This window comes from Urocampus carinirostris, chromosome 6 (assembly GCF_059441175.1).
Source record: "Urocampus carinirostris isolate Australia breed hairy pipefish chromosome 6, RoL_Ucar_1.0, whole genome shotgun sequence".
NCBI classification, from domain to species: domain Eukaryota; kingdom Metazoa; phylum Chordata; class Actinopteri; order Syngnathiformes; family Syngnathidae; genus Urocampus; species Urocampus carinirostris.
In genome coordinates, this window is record NC_142354.1 from 4,531,207 (window position 1) to 4,542,850 (window position 11,644).

At 38.6% G+C, this 11,644-nt stretch overlaps 1 protein-coding gene across 2 annotated transcripts; it reads right to left on the reverse strand.

Annotated features, from left to right (window-relative positions):
* Positions 1-1,510: 1,510 nt before the first annotated feature.
* Positions 1,511-11,419, reverse strand: pth4 (parathyroid hormone 4). Of its 2 annotated transcripts, XM_088337533.1 has the most exons (4): positions 7,925-8,011; positions 7,676-7,776; positions 7,337-7,428; positions 1,511-2,690 (listed from the first exon to the last, which is right to left on the reverse strand). In XM_088337533.1, the coding sequence occupies exons 3-4, from the start codon at positions 7,423-7,425 to the stop codon at positions 2,453-2,455; spliced, it is 327 nt and encodes a 108-aa protein (XP_088193659.1). In that variant the 5' UTR covers positions 7,426-7,428; positions 7,676-7,776; positions 7,925-8,011; the 3' UTR covers positions 1,511-2,452. The 2 variants fall into 2 exon arrangements, with proteins under 2 accessions (XP_088193659.1, XP_088193658.1); XM_088337532.1 differs by lacking the exons at positions 7,676-7,776; positions 7,925-8,011 and adding an exon at positions 11,181-11,419.
* Between the last annotated feature and the right edge of the window lie 225 nt (positions 11,420-11,644).

The window sequence follows — 11,644 nt, forward strand, 5'->3', positions numbered from 1 at the left end:
AGATTTTAAAATTTGGGTTTTTTTCGGCTCTTTCAGCAAAAAAGGTTCCCGACCCCTGCTGTATGGGATTGTAATGCAACAGAAGCCTTTTCTGCGCACATGCCACAAACATAGTTGCTTGTGGTATGCTAAAGCACATTGGGACCAGCCAGCTTCATTTTGGAATAAGGTGCTGTGGACTGATGAAACTAAAATTGAGTTATTTGGACATAACAAGGGGCAGTGTGCATGGCGGTAGAAGAACACAGCATTCCAAGACAAACACTTGCTACCCACAGTGAAATTTGGTGGTGGTTCCATCTTGCTGTGGAGCTGTGTGGCCAGTGCAGGTACTGGCCATCTTGTTAAAGTTGAAGGTCGCATGGATTCCAGTCAGTATCAGATTCTTGCGAACAATGTTCTAGAATCAGTGACAAAGCTGAAGTTGCGCCGGGGCTGGATTCTTCAACAAGACAACGACCCCAAACACTGCTCAAATTGTACTAAGGCATTCATGCAGAGGAACAAGTACAATGTTCTGAAATGGCCATCTCAGTCTCCAGACCTGAATATTATTGAAAATCTGTGGTGTGATTTAAAGCGGGGTGTCCATGCTCGGAAACCATCGAACCTGAAGTGGAGCTGTTTTGTAAAGAAGATAGGTCAAAAATACCTTCAACCAGAATCCGGACCCTCATTGGAGGCTATAAGAAGCGTTCAGAGGCTATTTTTTTTGCAAAAGGAAGATCTACTAAATATTGATGGAATTTTTCTGTTTTTATGCACCTGTCTACTGTTGTTTAAGCAATTTTTGCACATTTTTTGTAAATCCTATAAACTTCATTTCACTTCTCAGACATCACTGTGTTTGTCTGCTATTTGATATATTTAACTGAAAATGCTGATCCGAACAGCCAATCATTTGTAAAGGAAAGTCTTGAAAATGATCAGGGGTGCCCAAACCTTTGCAAACAACTGAATATGCTATCTTTCAGAAGGGTAAAATAAAAATCCAACCTGAAATTATTTTGTTCTTTTGTTTTTCTTCTTTAGGGTCCTTATTTATTACTTAATTATTTTTTTTGTATGAGTCACTAAGTGTCCAAATTTTCCATGGAAATTCTGTACATTCTGTCTATTATTACTGTATTAATAGTTATCACTATTATTTGTAAATCTGATGTTTTAATTCCTCCAGTATTAAAGGGACGGTGTGTATTATTTAGTTCCCCCTAGTGGTAAAAAAGTGTATATATTATATAATATTGAATTTGAATTTTAAGCAAAAATACATGAACTATCAGAATAGGATTTTTTTCAAATACCCGTCAGTCGAGAATTTAGCATTTATATTGCATAATTTGAGCCTCACTTAAAGAGAGCTGACATAATTTTGTGCTATCTTGCTGCTATGGGTACTCCCAATAAAAAAAAAAAACTTGTGAAAGGCTAGGTATGTATATGCATATACTGTATATGTATATGCATGTTTGTATGATTGTACAGCACATATGACATGACCAGAGAGGAATTTCCGCAAAATAAGTCTTTTTAAAGCATTCACATGCAGCCAAAACATGACAGAAAGCACATTATAAACAGACAAAAACAATTTGAATATAATTCTGAATACACCAACGCACTATGGTTTTACGCTATTTTTTTGTTTATCTGGAACTGTTAAATTAAGACTATACATTATGCAATCATATGGGGGATTGATTGTACAACTGTTTCCCAAGGAAATGTTCAATGGTGGAAAACATAAATACAAGAGATTTAAGTTGGGTTTGGGTTACAATTCTGATACTGTCAAATCTATAAACTTCCCTGTTCTTTGGATTGAACAGAAAGAGAATCCTTCAGCACAAATCAGAAAACAAGATTTGTTGACTCGAATTAAAGGTAAGATCTTAGGCCCCAGCCTTGCCCGAAATCCGAGTTAGGCCTAAAATGTCAATCATTACATTCGAGTTCAGGCCGGATTTCTCTCTTTCTGCCTTTTTTTGTGTACTTATCTACCTATCATTGTTTTTTGTTTCTTTTACTTTGCGGGGGAACCGCAAAATACATTCCTTCCTCTTCTCGTGCAAGACACTGTTTGCCCGTGTGCTCATCAGCGCCCTCAGACGATCACCCCTACTCCTTCTCACAAATAAAATGTGAAAATTCGGGTTTGCTCCCGGCTTGGCCCCTCAAATCAAGTTAATTTGTGGGGCTCGGGTTGGTTCGTGCTTTAATACCCGTGGGCCGGGTCGGTTCGGGCTTGATGTTTGGGCCCAATCTTACCTCTAGTGATAACAAAGTATTTAAGTTAATTGTAAGAGGGTGCGCACATTTTGCGATCGGCTTCAGTTTTGCTTTTGGGTGGAAATATTTGTTTTCGCTATTTTTAATTTCACAAAGAAAACCAAAAAAAACATAGTATGTAGACTTTTTACATTAGTCGTATTGATTCCAGCGTTGATGGTATTCAGGCTTCTGGCAGGCCCTGGCGTGTACCATATGGACTGTTGAAGAAGTTTATGAAGAGGTTGCGCAACAAACCAGCCACATCGTAGTCAGCCTGGGGGGTCTCGGCGGGAACCAAGGAGCGGGTTTGGGCAGTATGCAGCCCCTCAATGGCGCCGGACAGCCAGATGAGCCTCTTAAGGCTCTGAATGTTGCGGCCGCGGTCGTGCATTAGCTGGTGCTCTGCAACCGCTCTACGACTGCAAACACAAAGAGGCATAAGGGACCTCAATGAACATTTACATTTTTTTTTCATTTTTATAAGTGTAGGAGTACAAGCTTTACCTTGAGATAAAACTTCAACTTGGGCCTGCTTAAAGCAACGCAACTTAAACGTGAAAACGCACGACAACGGAAAAACCTCTTGAGCGTATCAAATAACGAATCGGTCTTTGCGTTTATTTAAGACACCTTTCTGTCTTCTACATTCTCTAACGTTCGTTTCTGGCACAGCGAGTAAAATTAGTGTGATGAGCAAATAAATTTGAATGCCTTTTCATATATTATCTGTATGGTGGTGGTCAAGTAGTTACGTTTCGGCGCTCTCGTAGCATACAGATTTTTGGCCAGCGTTGATTTTTGATTGGTCAATCATTGCACAAATACGGTATTATACCGTAAAATCACGTGGAGCAGAGCACCCATATATTACTGTTTGCATTTCCAATTTGATCTAACCTATTCTCCAGTATATAATACGTACCGGGTTATGGGGCACACTTTCAAATTTCTGGCCAATTTGGGGTTTTAGGTGCACCTTATAGTCTGAAAATACGGTATGCTCTGCTCAGTATGGAAATTAATACCACTATACTTCGACATGAATAAAATAAACACAACTTTATCAGTGTTGGAAACAGTGTTCCCTCTAAGCTGCGCGTGTGCACAATCGCACACTGCCTGCACATTCTCAGCGCATAAGAAAATCTATCCAGAGCAATGTTCCCTCTAAGCTGCGTGTGTGAGTTCTTAAAGTTTTTTGAGAACCGGCTTCTTCGGCTCGGCTCACTAAAAGGAACCGGCTCTTTCGAGTCCTAAACGGCTCTTCAGGTTGTTTTTGCTTCTTTCATCCCTATATGACCAAATATTATGTAAAATTATGCACAAAATGACTTAAAGGAAGGGGGAATAGAACAAAAAAGAAAAAATACCAAAATGAAAAAGTAGTGTAAAGCTGAGAAAAAAAACAAAAGAAAGAGAAAAAAGAAGGAAAAATTCAGAAAAAAAGCCAGAAAAAAAGAAACAAAGGAAAAAAGTAATAGAGAACAAAAAGAAAAAGTAACAGCTAGGAAAAAATAAATACAATGACATTTTTTTTAAATGTATTGAAAAAAATTGAAAAAAACAGGGAAAAATAAGAAAAAGTTTGTGTTGCATTCAAATAATTTCCAATTATACCAAGTCAATCTTGTTCCCAACATTGTACTTCCACAAAAAAAATGTGATTAAATACAGTTCTGTATTGTACAACTGACTAAATAAGCCCCCCAAAATGTTAGTAGTATGCGACAAAAGATACCAGGAAAAAAAAAGAAATGAAAATCTTGTGAAAGAATTGTTGTAGAAACAAATGACGTTTGTAGGCCGTACAACCTTTGCAATAATACATTAGTCAATTCATTGAAAAGTGAATTTTTTTTGCATTGCCGGAAACAAAATGTAACTTGACGTCAAGTTTTGGACATGTTTGATAATGACTCAGTTGCCACACTTGGGATTGCCGTTGCTCACTGTTGTTTCAAGCGTTGCTCACCGACTTTGTGTGAACGCTCAGACCCGTGGAGAATTAGAGGGAACATTATAAGAAAGGTTCTGGTATACATTTGAATTCACTCGGCCATGTACAGTGGTTTGCAAAACTATTTGGCCCCCCTTGAACTTTGTGACCTTTTGCCACATTTCAGACTTCAAACATAAATATATAAAACTGTCATTTATTCTGAAGAAAACAATAAGTGGGACACAATCATGAAGTGGAACACATTGGATATTTTAAACTTTTTTAACAAATTAAAAACGAAAAACTGGGTGTGCAAAATTATTCAGCCCCATTGAGTTAATACTTTGTAGCGCCACCTTTTGCTGCGATTACAGCTGCAAGTCGCTTAGGGTATGTCTCTATCAGTTTTGCACATCGAGAAATTGATAATTGATATCAGTGAGGTTGTGTGGAAAGCGTTTGTGAATAGCAGTTTTCAGTTCTTTCCACAGATTCTAATTGAGATTGAGGTCTGGACTTTGACTTGGCCAACACCTTGATATGTTTTTGGTGAACCATTCCATTGTAGCTTTTGCTTTATGTTTTGGATCTTTTTTTTTGGGAAGAAAAATCTCCGTCCCAGTCTCAGGTTTTCTTCCAGAATGGTCCTGTATTTGGCTCCATCCATCTTCCCATCAATTTTAACCATCTTCCCTGTCCCTGCTGAGAAAAGCAGGCCAAAACCATGATGCTGCCACCACCATGTTTGACTATGGGCATGGTGTGTTGAGGGTGATGAGCTGTGTTGCTTTTACACCAAACATAACGTCTTACATTGTTGCCAAAAAGTTGGATTTTGGTCTCATCTGACCGGAGCACCTTCTTCCACATGTATGGTGTGTCTCCCAATTGGCTTGTGGCAAACTTTAAACGACACTTTTTATGAATATCTTTAAGAAATTACTTCCTTCTTGCCACTCTTCCATAAAGGCCAGATTTGTGCAGTATACGACTGATTGTCCTATGGACAGATTCTCCCACCTCAGCTGTAGACCTCTGCAGTTCATCCAAAATGATCATGGGCCTCTTGGCCGCATCTCTTATCAGTTTTCTCCTTGAATGAGCTGAAAGTTTAGGGGGACGGCCCAATCTTGGTAGATTTGCAGTGGTCTGATACTCCTTCCATATTGATATTATTGCTTGCACAGTGCTCCTTTGTATGTTTAAAGCTTGGGACATCTTTTTGTATCCAAATCCAGCTTTAAACTTCTCCACAACGGTATCTCGGACTTGCCTGCTTGCTGTGTTCCTCGTTCTTCACAATGCTCTCTGCGCTTTAAACAGACCTCTGAGACTATCACAGTACAGGTGCATTAATACAGAGACTTGATTACACACAGGTGGATTCCATTTATCATCTTTTATTATTTAGATCAACATTGAATCATTCAGAGATTCTCGCTGAACTTCTGGACAGAGTGTGCTGCACTGAAAGTAAAGGGGCTGAATTATTTTGCACACCCACTTTTTCGTTTTTTATTTGTTAAATAATAAAGTGTGTTCCAGTTCATGATTTTGTCCCACTTATCGTTGATGCTTCACAAGAAATTACAGTTTTAAATCTTTATGTTTGAAGTCTGAAATGTGGCAAAAGGTCACAAAGTTCAAGGGGGCCAAACAACTGCTGCAGAAAACATGCCCCAAACCATGACTCTTCCTCCTCGACGTTTTACTGACTTTTTTACACACTTTGGGCTTGGTATTTCTCCAATGTTTGGCTGAACATAATGCCTCTCATCAGACCCAAATAAATTAAATCTCCTTTCATCACTGAAGTGAACTCTGTACCAACTCTCTTCTGTCCACACAACATTTTCCTCAGCAAAGTTCAGTCTAAGGTTTTTAATTTTATTCTAGCCAACGAAAAGTTTGGTCACTGCATTGTGGGCCTTCAGTCCAAATGTTCTTACATGGCCCAGTAGGGCAAGACAGATCCTTACCACGTTCAGTACTAATCTGGCGAGCAATTCTAGCTTCAGAGTGGAAACGATTGCCCATTGACATTTCCTGCAGTGACCTGTCCTTTCTTGCTATTTTCTTCCGTGGACGACCAGCCTTCTTGGGCGACTTCAATCAGTTTGTAGTTTTGTAAAGATTCAATATTCTTGCAGTCACAGATTTTGAACGATCAAGTTTTCTTGCTACGGCTGATCATCCCTTTTGCTTTCATCTGGACAAGCTGCTGCCGGAGGCTTTCAGTCACTTTAGAACAGCCCACCATCTTGAAAAGTCAGTGAAACTGTCATTTGAAATGCCAGTTAGATAAGGGTTGACGGATAATCATGGAAATAAGCACCATTAAGTGGGAGGCACCTGAAAGTGTACTCAAATTTTTATCAGTGCATTTTTGGCAAAATACAGTTTTTTGTTGAAATGTCATATCCATATTGTGAAAAAGTTTTCTGGTAGCATGGTGTAGACACAACAAAATGTCCTTAAACCGTTGAGCAGTAAAGAACGTATTTTTCAGAATTATTCAATTATTTGAAAATTGTTCTCTTATTTTGATCTTCAGTGCACATGCTGATTGTTATTTTATTATATTGTCTACTGTTTATGTTTGTCACACTTCGAGTAAAGAATAAATCTGTTGCTGGTGAGGTAAAATAAATATAAGTTTCTATAACACAATTACCTGTCTGTTCTTATCTATTCAACTGACCTACAAGAAGATATTTTTAAAGTAACAGAAATTGTTACTCTGCCTGGAACTAGTTACTTTTACTATAGTGTAATTCAGTTACTAAATTGGTTAGTTTTTAAAAGAAGCCTCAAGTAACTATAAATAATAACTTTTTCAAAGTAACATGCCCAACACTGAACTTTATCTTGTTCTAAACACTGCAACGGGGTGCTCTAAATCAGTCCTAGAACCTAGCCCAAATGCTCGCTAATCTCTAACCATTTCTTTCCCCCTCAATCTTCCTCCTCTTTCCTGTGAAGACAATGAGGCACTTAACAGCAAGCGCATCAGCTCTTGATTGTGATATTCATAATAAGAAGATACAATTTGAGGCTGTTTGAAAACAAAAAAATTGACTGAATTAATTAAATTTTGCAGTTGTGATACTTGTATGATGGCTTCACCTTTGGTTCTGTTCACAGATTCCGACTGGAAAACCCACCAGGAACATGAAGAGCACCAGCCGCTGGACAGATGTGTGACAAGCCTGCATCTTCTGGCAACATAGGACAAAATACAGCTCTAAGTTCAAATCCCATCAAATTTATTTGTAGAGCACTTTTGAGGCAATAACTCAAAGTGCTGTATAAAAATACAAAAAGACAATAAAATCCCCCCGTTTATCCCCACCAGAAAACCTAAAACACATAATACACAGACATACACACAATGGTAAAATAGAATTAAAATAAAAAAATTGTAATAGAAAAATAAAATGTGATTATGGCAAGGCACAGACTAACCGTGTAAGGGACCTGAGGGGCGCTTATTTACACTGATATGGATGGCAACGGATGGCCTCAGGATTTTCTGCCATTGAACCACACTCTACCAGTGTGGGCCCCTCCAAATAAGGGAAACATTAAAATACAAATAAGAACAACACAAAATAAAGTCAGAACTTGACAAAATCGATCAAAATCCATTATAAAAGCATTGGCAACGAATATCATCAATTTTTCTTTGTGTTGCGCCATGTATGTGCCACTCACCACTTTAAATTAATGCAAATAAGAGCACAGTTAAGGAGATATGCCTGCAGTAGCACTTTGGTCCAGCTTGGGGCGCCCCGAGACCATCTTTATTTTGAAAAAAAAAAAAAAAAAAAAAAGAATCTCACTTATTTGCAGGCGTTTTGGTAATTGTTATCCTGTTTGACAAACACTTGGATTTTTTTTATATCATAAAATATTCTGTTGTTTTATGCACTATTTTTTTTCCAAAACTTCAAAATTTTGATAAAGAGGATGAAATTATGTGTTTTTCAAAAAATCTGATTCGAATAATCGAAAATAAATAATTTACTGATTTATCAATTATATATTAAAATAATCGTTAGTTGAGCCCTAGTTCAAACTCTTTTTCATTAACTGAGGTCCCCGCGGACCTATTCAGAAACTAACTCACCAGTTTTCTAGTAAAACTACATTTTTTGTGGTTGACTGAGTATTTAACCCTACTCTGAATAATTAACCTGTTAATAATATTGTAAAAACATGGAAAAAGGTTGGAGACCCCTGTGTTAGGGTAAACGGTTAAAGGTACCAAATCAAAATAAAAATGACCAATTAAAAGGCATGGTAGAAACATGATTGTTGAGCCTCCTCTTAAAAGTGATGGGCAGGCAAAACACAAATTAGGGTAACTAAATAAATGCATACCTGTCAACATCAGTGTATTGTTTACCTTTTAAGTATTGCAATTCCCTTTTTTAAAGGTGGTGAATGTAACGTAAAACATATTCGAGTTCTAGCTGAAATTATAATTGCAGCTCCATTTGTTGGGCGTGCAGGTATGTGAAATTTTTTTTAAACGCTCGAATAAACTCTTGATTTTTCATCCTTTTGTGGGTTTGTGTAATCTGGACTGTATTTGAAACAGTCCTCTTCCTACTTTCACCATTTTTATCCTGGAATAAAAGAAAACCACGGACGCGCACATGACAACACTCTTCCCGCCTCCTTCCCTTCATCGTTATGCACTTCTTGGGCAGAACACGGATGATAAAAGTAATATAAAAGCAGGACGGCATGATGGGAAAAATATAGTCTCTTTGAACGCAGTTGGACATTTCCCTGTGACTGGCTGGAAAACCACTTTAGTGTGTCCACTGCCCACTGCACGAAGATGGCTAGGATGGGCTCCAGCTCCCCCGCAACTAGTGAGTATAAGCAGTGCAGAAGATGGATGGAAATTGATTAATTACTTTGATTTATACTATTCATCCTATCCATCCATTATCTGCACCGTTTATCCTCAGTAGGGTTGCGGGGATGCTGGAGCCCAGGGAGAAATGTTGCTATCCAGTAATTGTGCTACGCATTGAGTTTTAGATTGTGTTTTTGTGCAGCACTTTATGATTGTGCTGTATAGCAGTTGAAGGTGGATGCAGTCAGACTCCTTCTTGTTATTGTCAGAATTTGAGTAATTGCCTTCACAACATACTTCTACTGCATTAATGTTGAATGTGTTTACAAGATGGTTATTTACCCGATGTTACCTTCTTTTAGTACCAGGGGAGATGTTAGATAATAATTTTATCCTCGATAATGATAGCTGTGGCCGTAAAGTGGTGTTACATATAACTATCGTAACATTCAGACTATCAAGCTCACCTGATTATAAGACGCACCCAGTAAATGTTTAAGGAAAAAACATTGTGTTCATGCATAAGGCGCACCTAACTATAAGCCGGTTGTGTCCACATTGAAACATGAGATATTTACAAAGAAAGATGGTACACATAAAGCGTTTCAAGAATATACGGTACCCTAAACCCCTTAACGTTCTGATGGCTTGTCAGTGGGCTGCCGGACTTTTCATGAACAAATGGGTGTATACGATTTCACATGTCACCGAAATACTTCATGCCAAATATCATTGGAAAGCTTAAGCTATTGGAATTCAAGATATGATAAGCATTTCAAACTATACATCAGGATCAGTCTGAAACAAGATATGTGGAAAGTAAAAAGCCAGTGTGTAACTTGCCATTATGTCCCCTGGCTGTCTTTAACTTCTTTGATGTCTGCAAAACTAGCTTTATAACATCAAGGACAATCCATAGAATTCAACCATGTAAAATATTTACTCCAGTTTACCCGCGATAATGCCGGCAGATTTAGAAATCCGCTTAAGGCGGTAGTAGCTCAGGATGTAGAGCGCTCGTCTTGGGATCAAGGGATCCTAGTTCGAATCCCGGCTTGTCCGTGTTACATGTTGAAGTGTCCTTGGGTAAGACACTGAACCCCTAATACCCCCAATAAGCAGGTTAGCGCCTTACATGGCTGCAAGGCCGCTATTGGGAAATGTGGAGCACATTGTAAAGCGCTTTGGGAAGTCATTGACTTGAAAAGCGCTATATAAATGCAGATCATTTCATTTCATTTCATCCTAGCCATCTTTGGGCAGTGGGCAGGAGACACCCTGAGCTGGTTGCCAGGCAGTTGCAGGGCACACATGGACGGACAATTCGCTTCCTCATTCACACCTACGGACAATTTGGACTGGCAAATTAACCTAACATGCATGTTTTTGGAATATGAGAGGAAACCGGGGTGCCTGGTGGAAACCCACGCAAGCACAGGGAGAACATGCAAACTCCACATAGAAGGTTCGATCCCATGACCTCAGAACTGCTGCACACGCGCAAGCCACTGCGCTGCTGTGCTGCCCTGATTTATACTATTATTTTATTATCTGTTAAAGTACTTGAATTTACCTTGATTATTATAATCTGTTTTTAAATTAAGTCATTTATTGTTGATTGGATGAACTTTGATGATTTGATTGAATTTTTTCCCAAAATAATAATTAATAATTAAGACGTTGCCGTAGTTATTCAGTAGTTGAGTTTTTTTAACAAAGTCCTTTTTTTCCTTTTACTGAAATAACTACTGTATTTGGGTGACTAGTTTTTACTTCTGCTTGAGTCATCTTATTCTCATGTAACAGTACTCTAATTGTAGTAAATATTTTGGTTACTCATCCACCTCTGGTTAACAGATAAATGATAGAGAACATATCCTACTTTTAACTTTTTAAAGGGTGCACCCCACATTTACACGTAGAAGAATATACACATGTTTTTTCTGTCAAGAAATTGTTATTATGTGTGCACAGTTTGAATTGATGAAAAAAACGTATGAAATATATATTGACACTTGACAGGTATGTAAAAGTAAAGTTTACTCATAAATGAAAAGCCCTTATTTCCGATTGAGTTGTGTGTGTCGAGATTGTACTTACGTGGGGCAGACAGCGGCTCCTGACGAAACATTGGCAAATGTCGACCTGCAGACCTTTTATACAGCAGACCCGACACACACGCACGCGCACGAAAGCGCCACATCAAATCCCTTGTTTGTTGCAAAAGGGGGATGATATTGCCTTCGTGTGTCTATTGTGCCTTTTAATCTGCGAAAACGTGGCGAGGCGGGACGTGACTAAATCCTGGATACGCGAGTGGTGAAACATGTTTGTAGCCAGGAGATGGCGGCGGTTAATGAAGCACAAGCGAGAATAGTCGTCTTGACGATAGGACTCGCAAGGGTATCCCTCCTGATGGAATGTTGGGCTTTGCTGCAACTGCAAATACTACTTTGGGCCGCCGCGCCATTTAGGAAGAGAATGAAAAGAAGCCAACAAAAAAGAGCGCTAACAAACCATCGGTCACACCATTCAAAATCCTTCGCCTTTGGCATGTAAGCTGC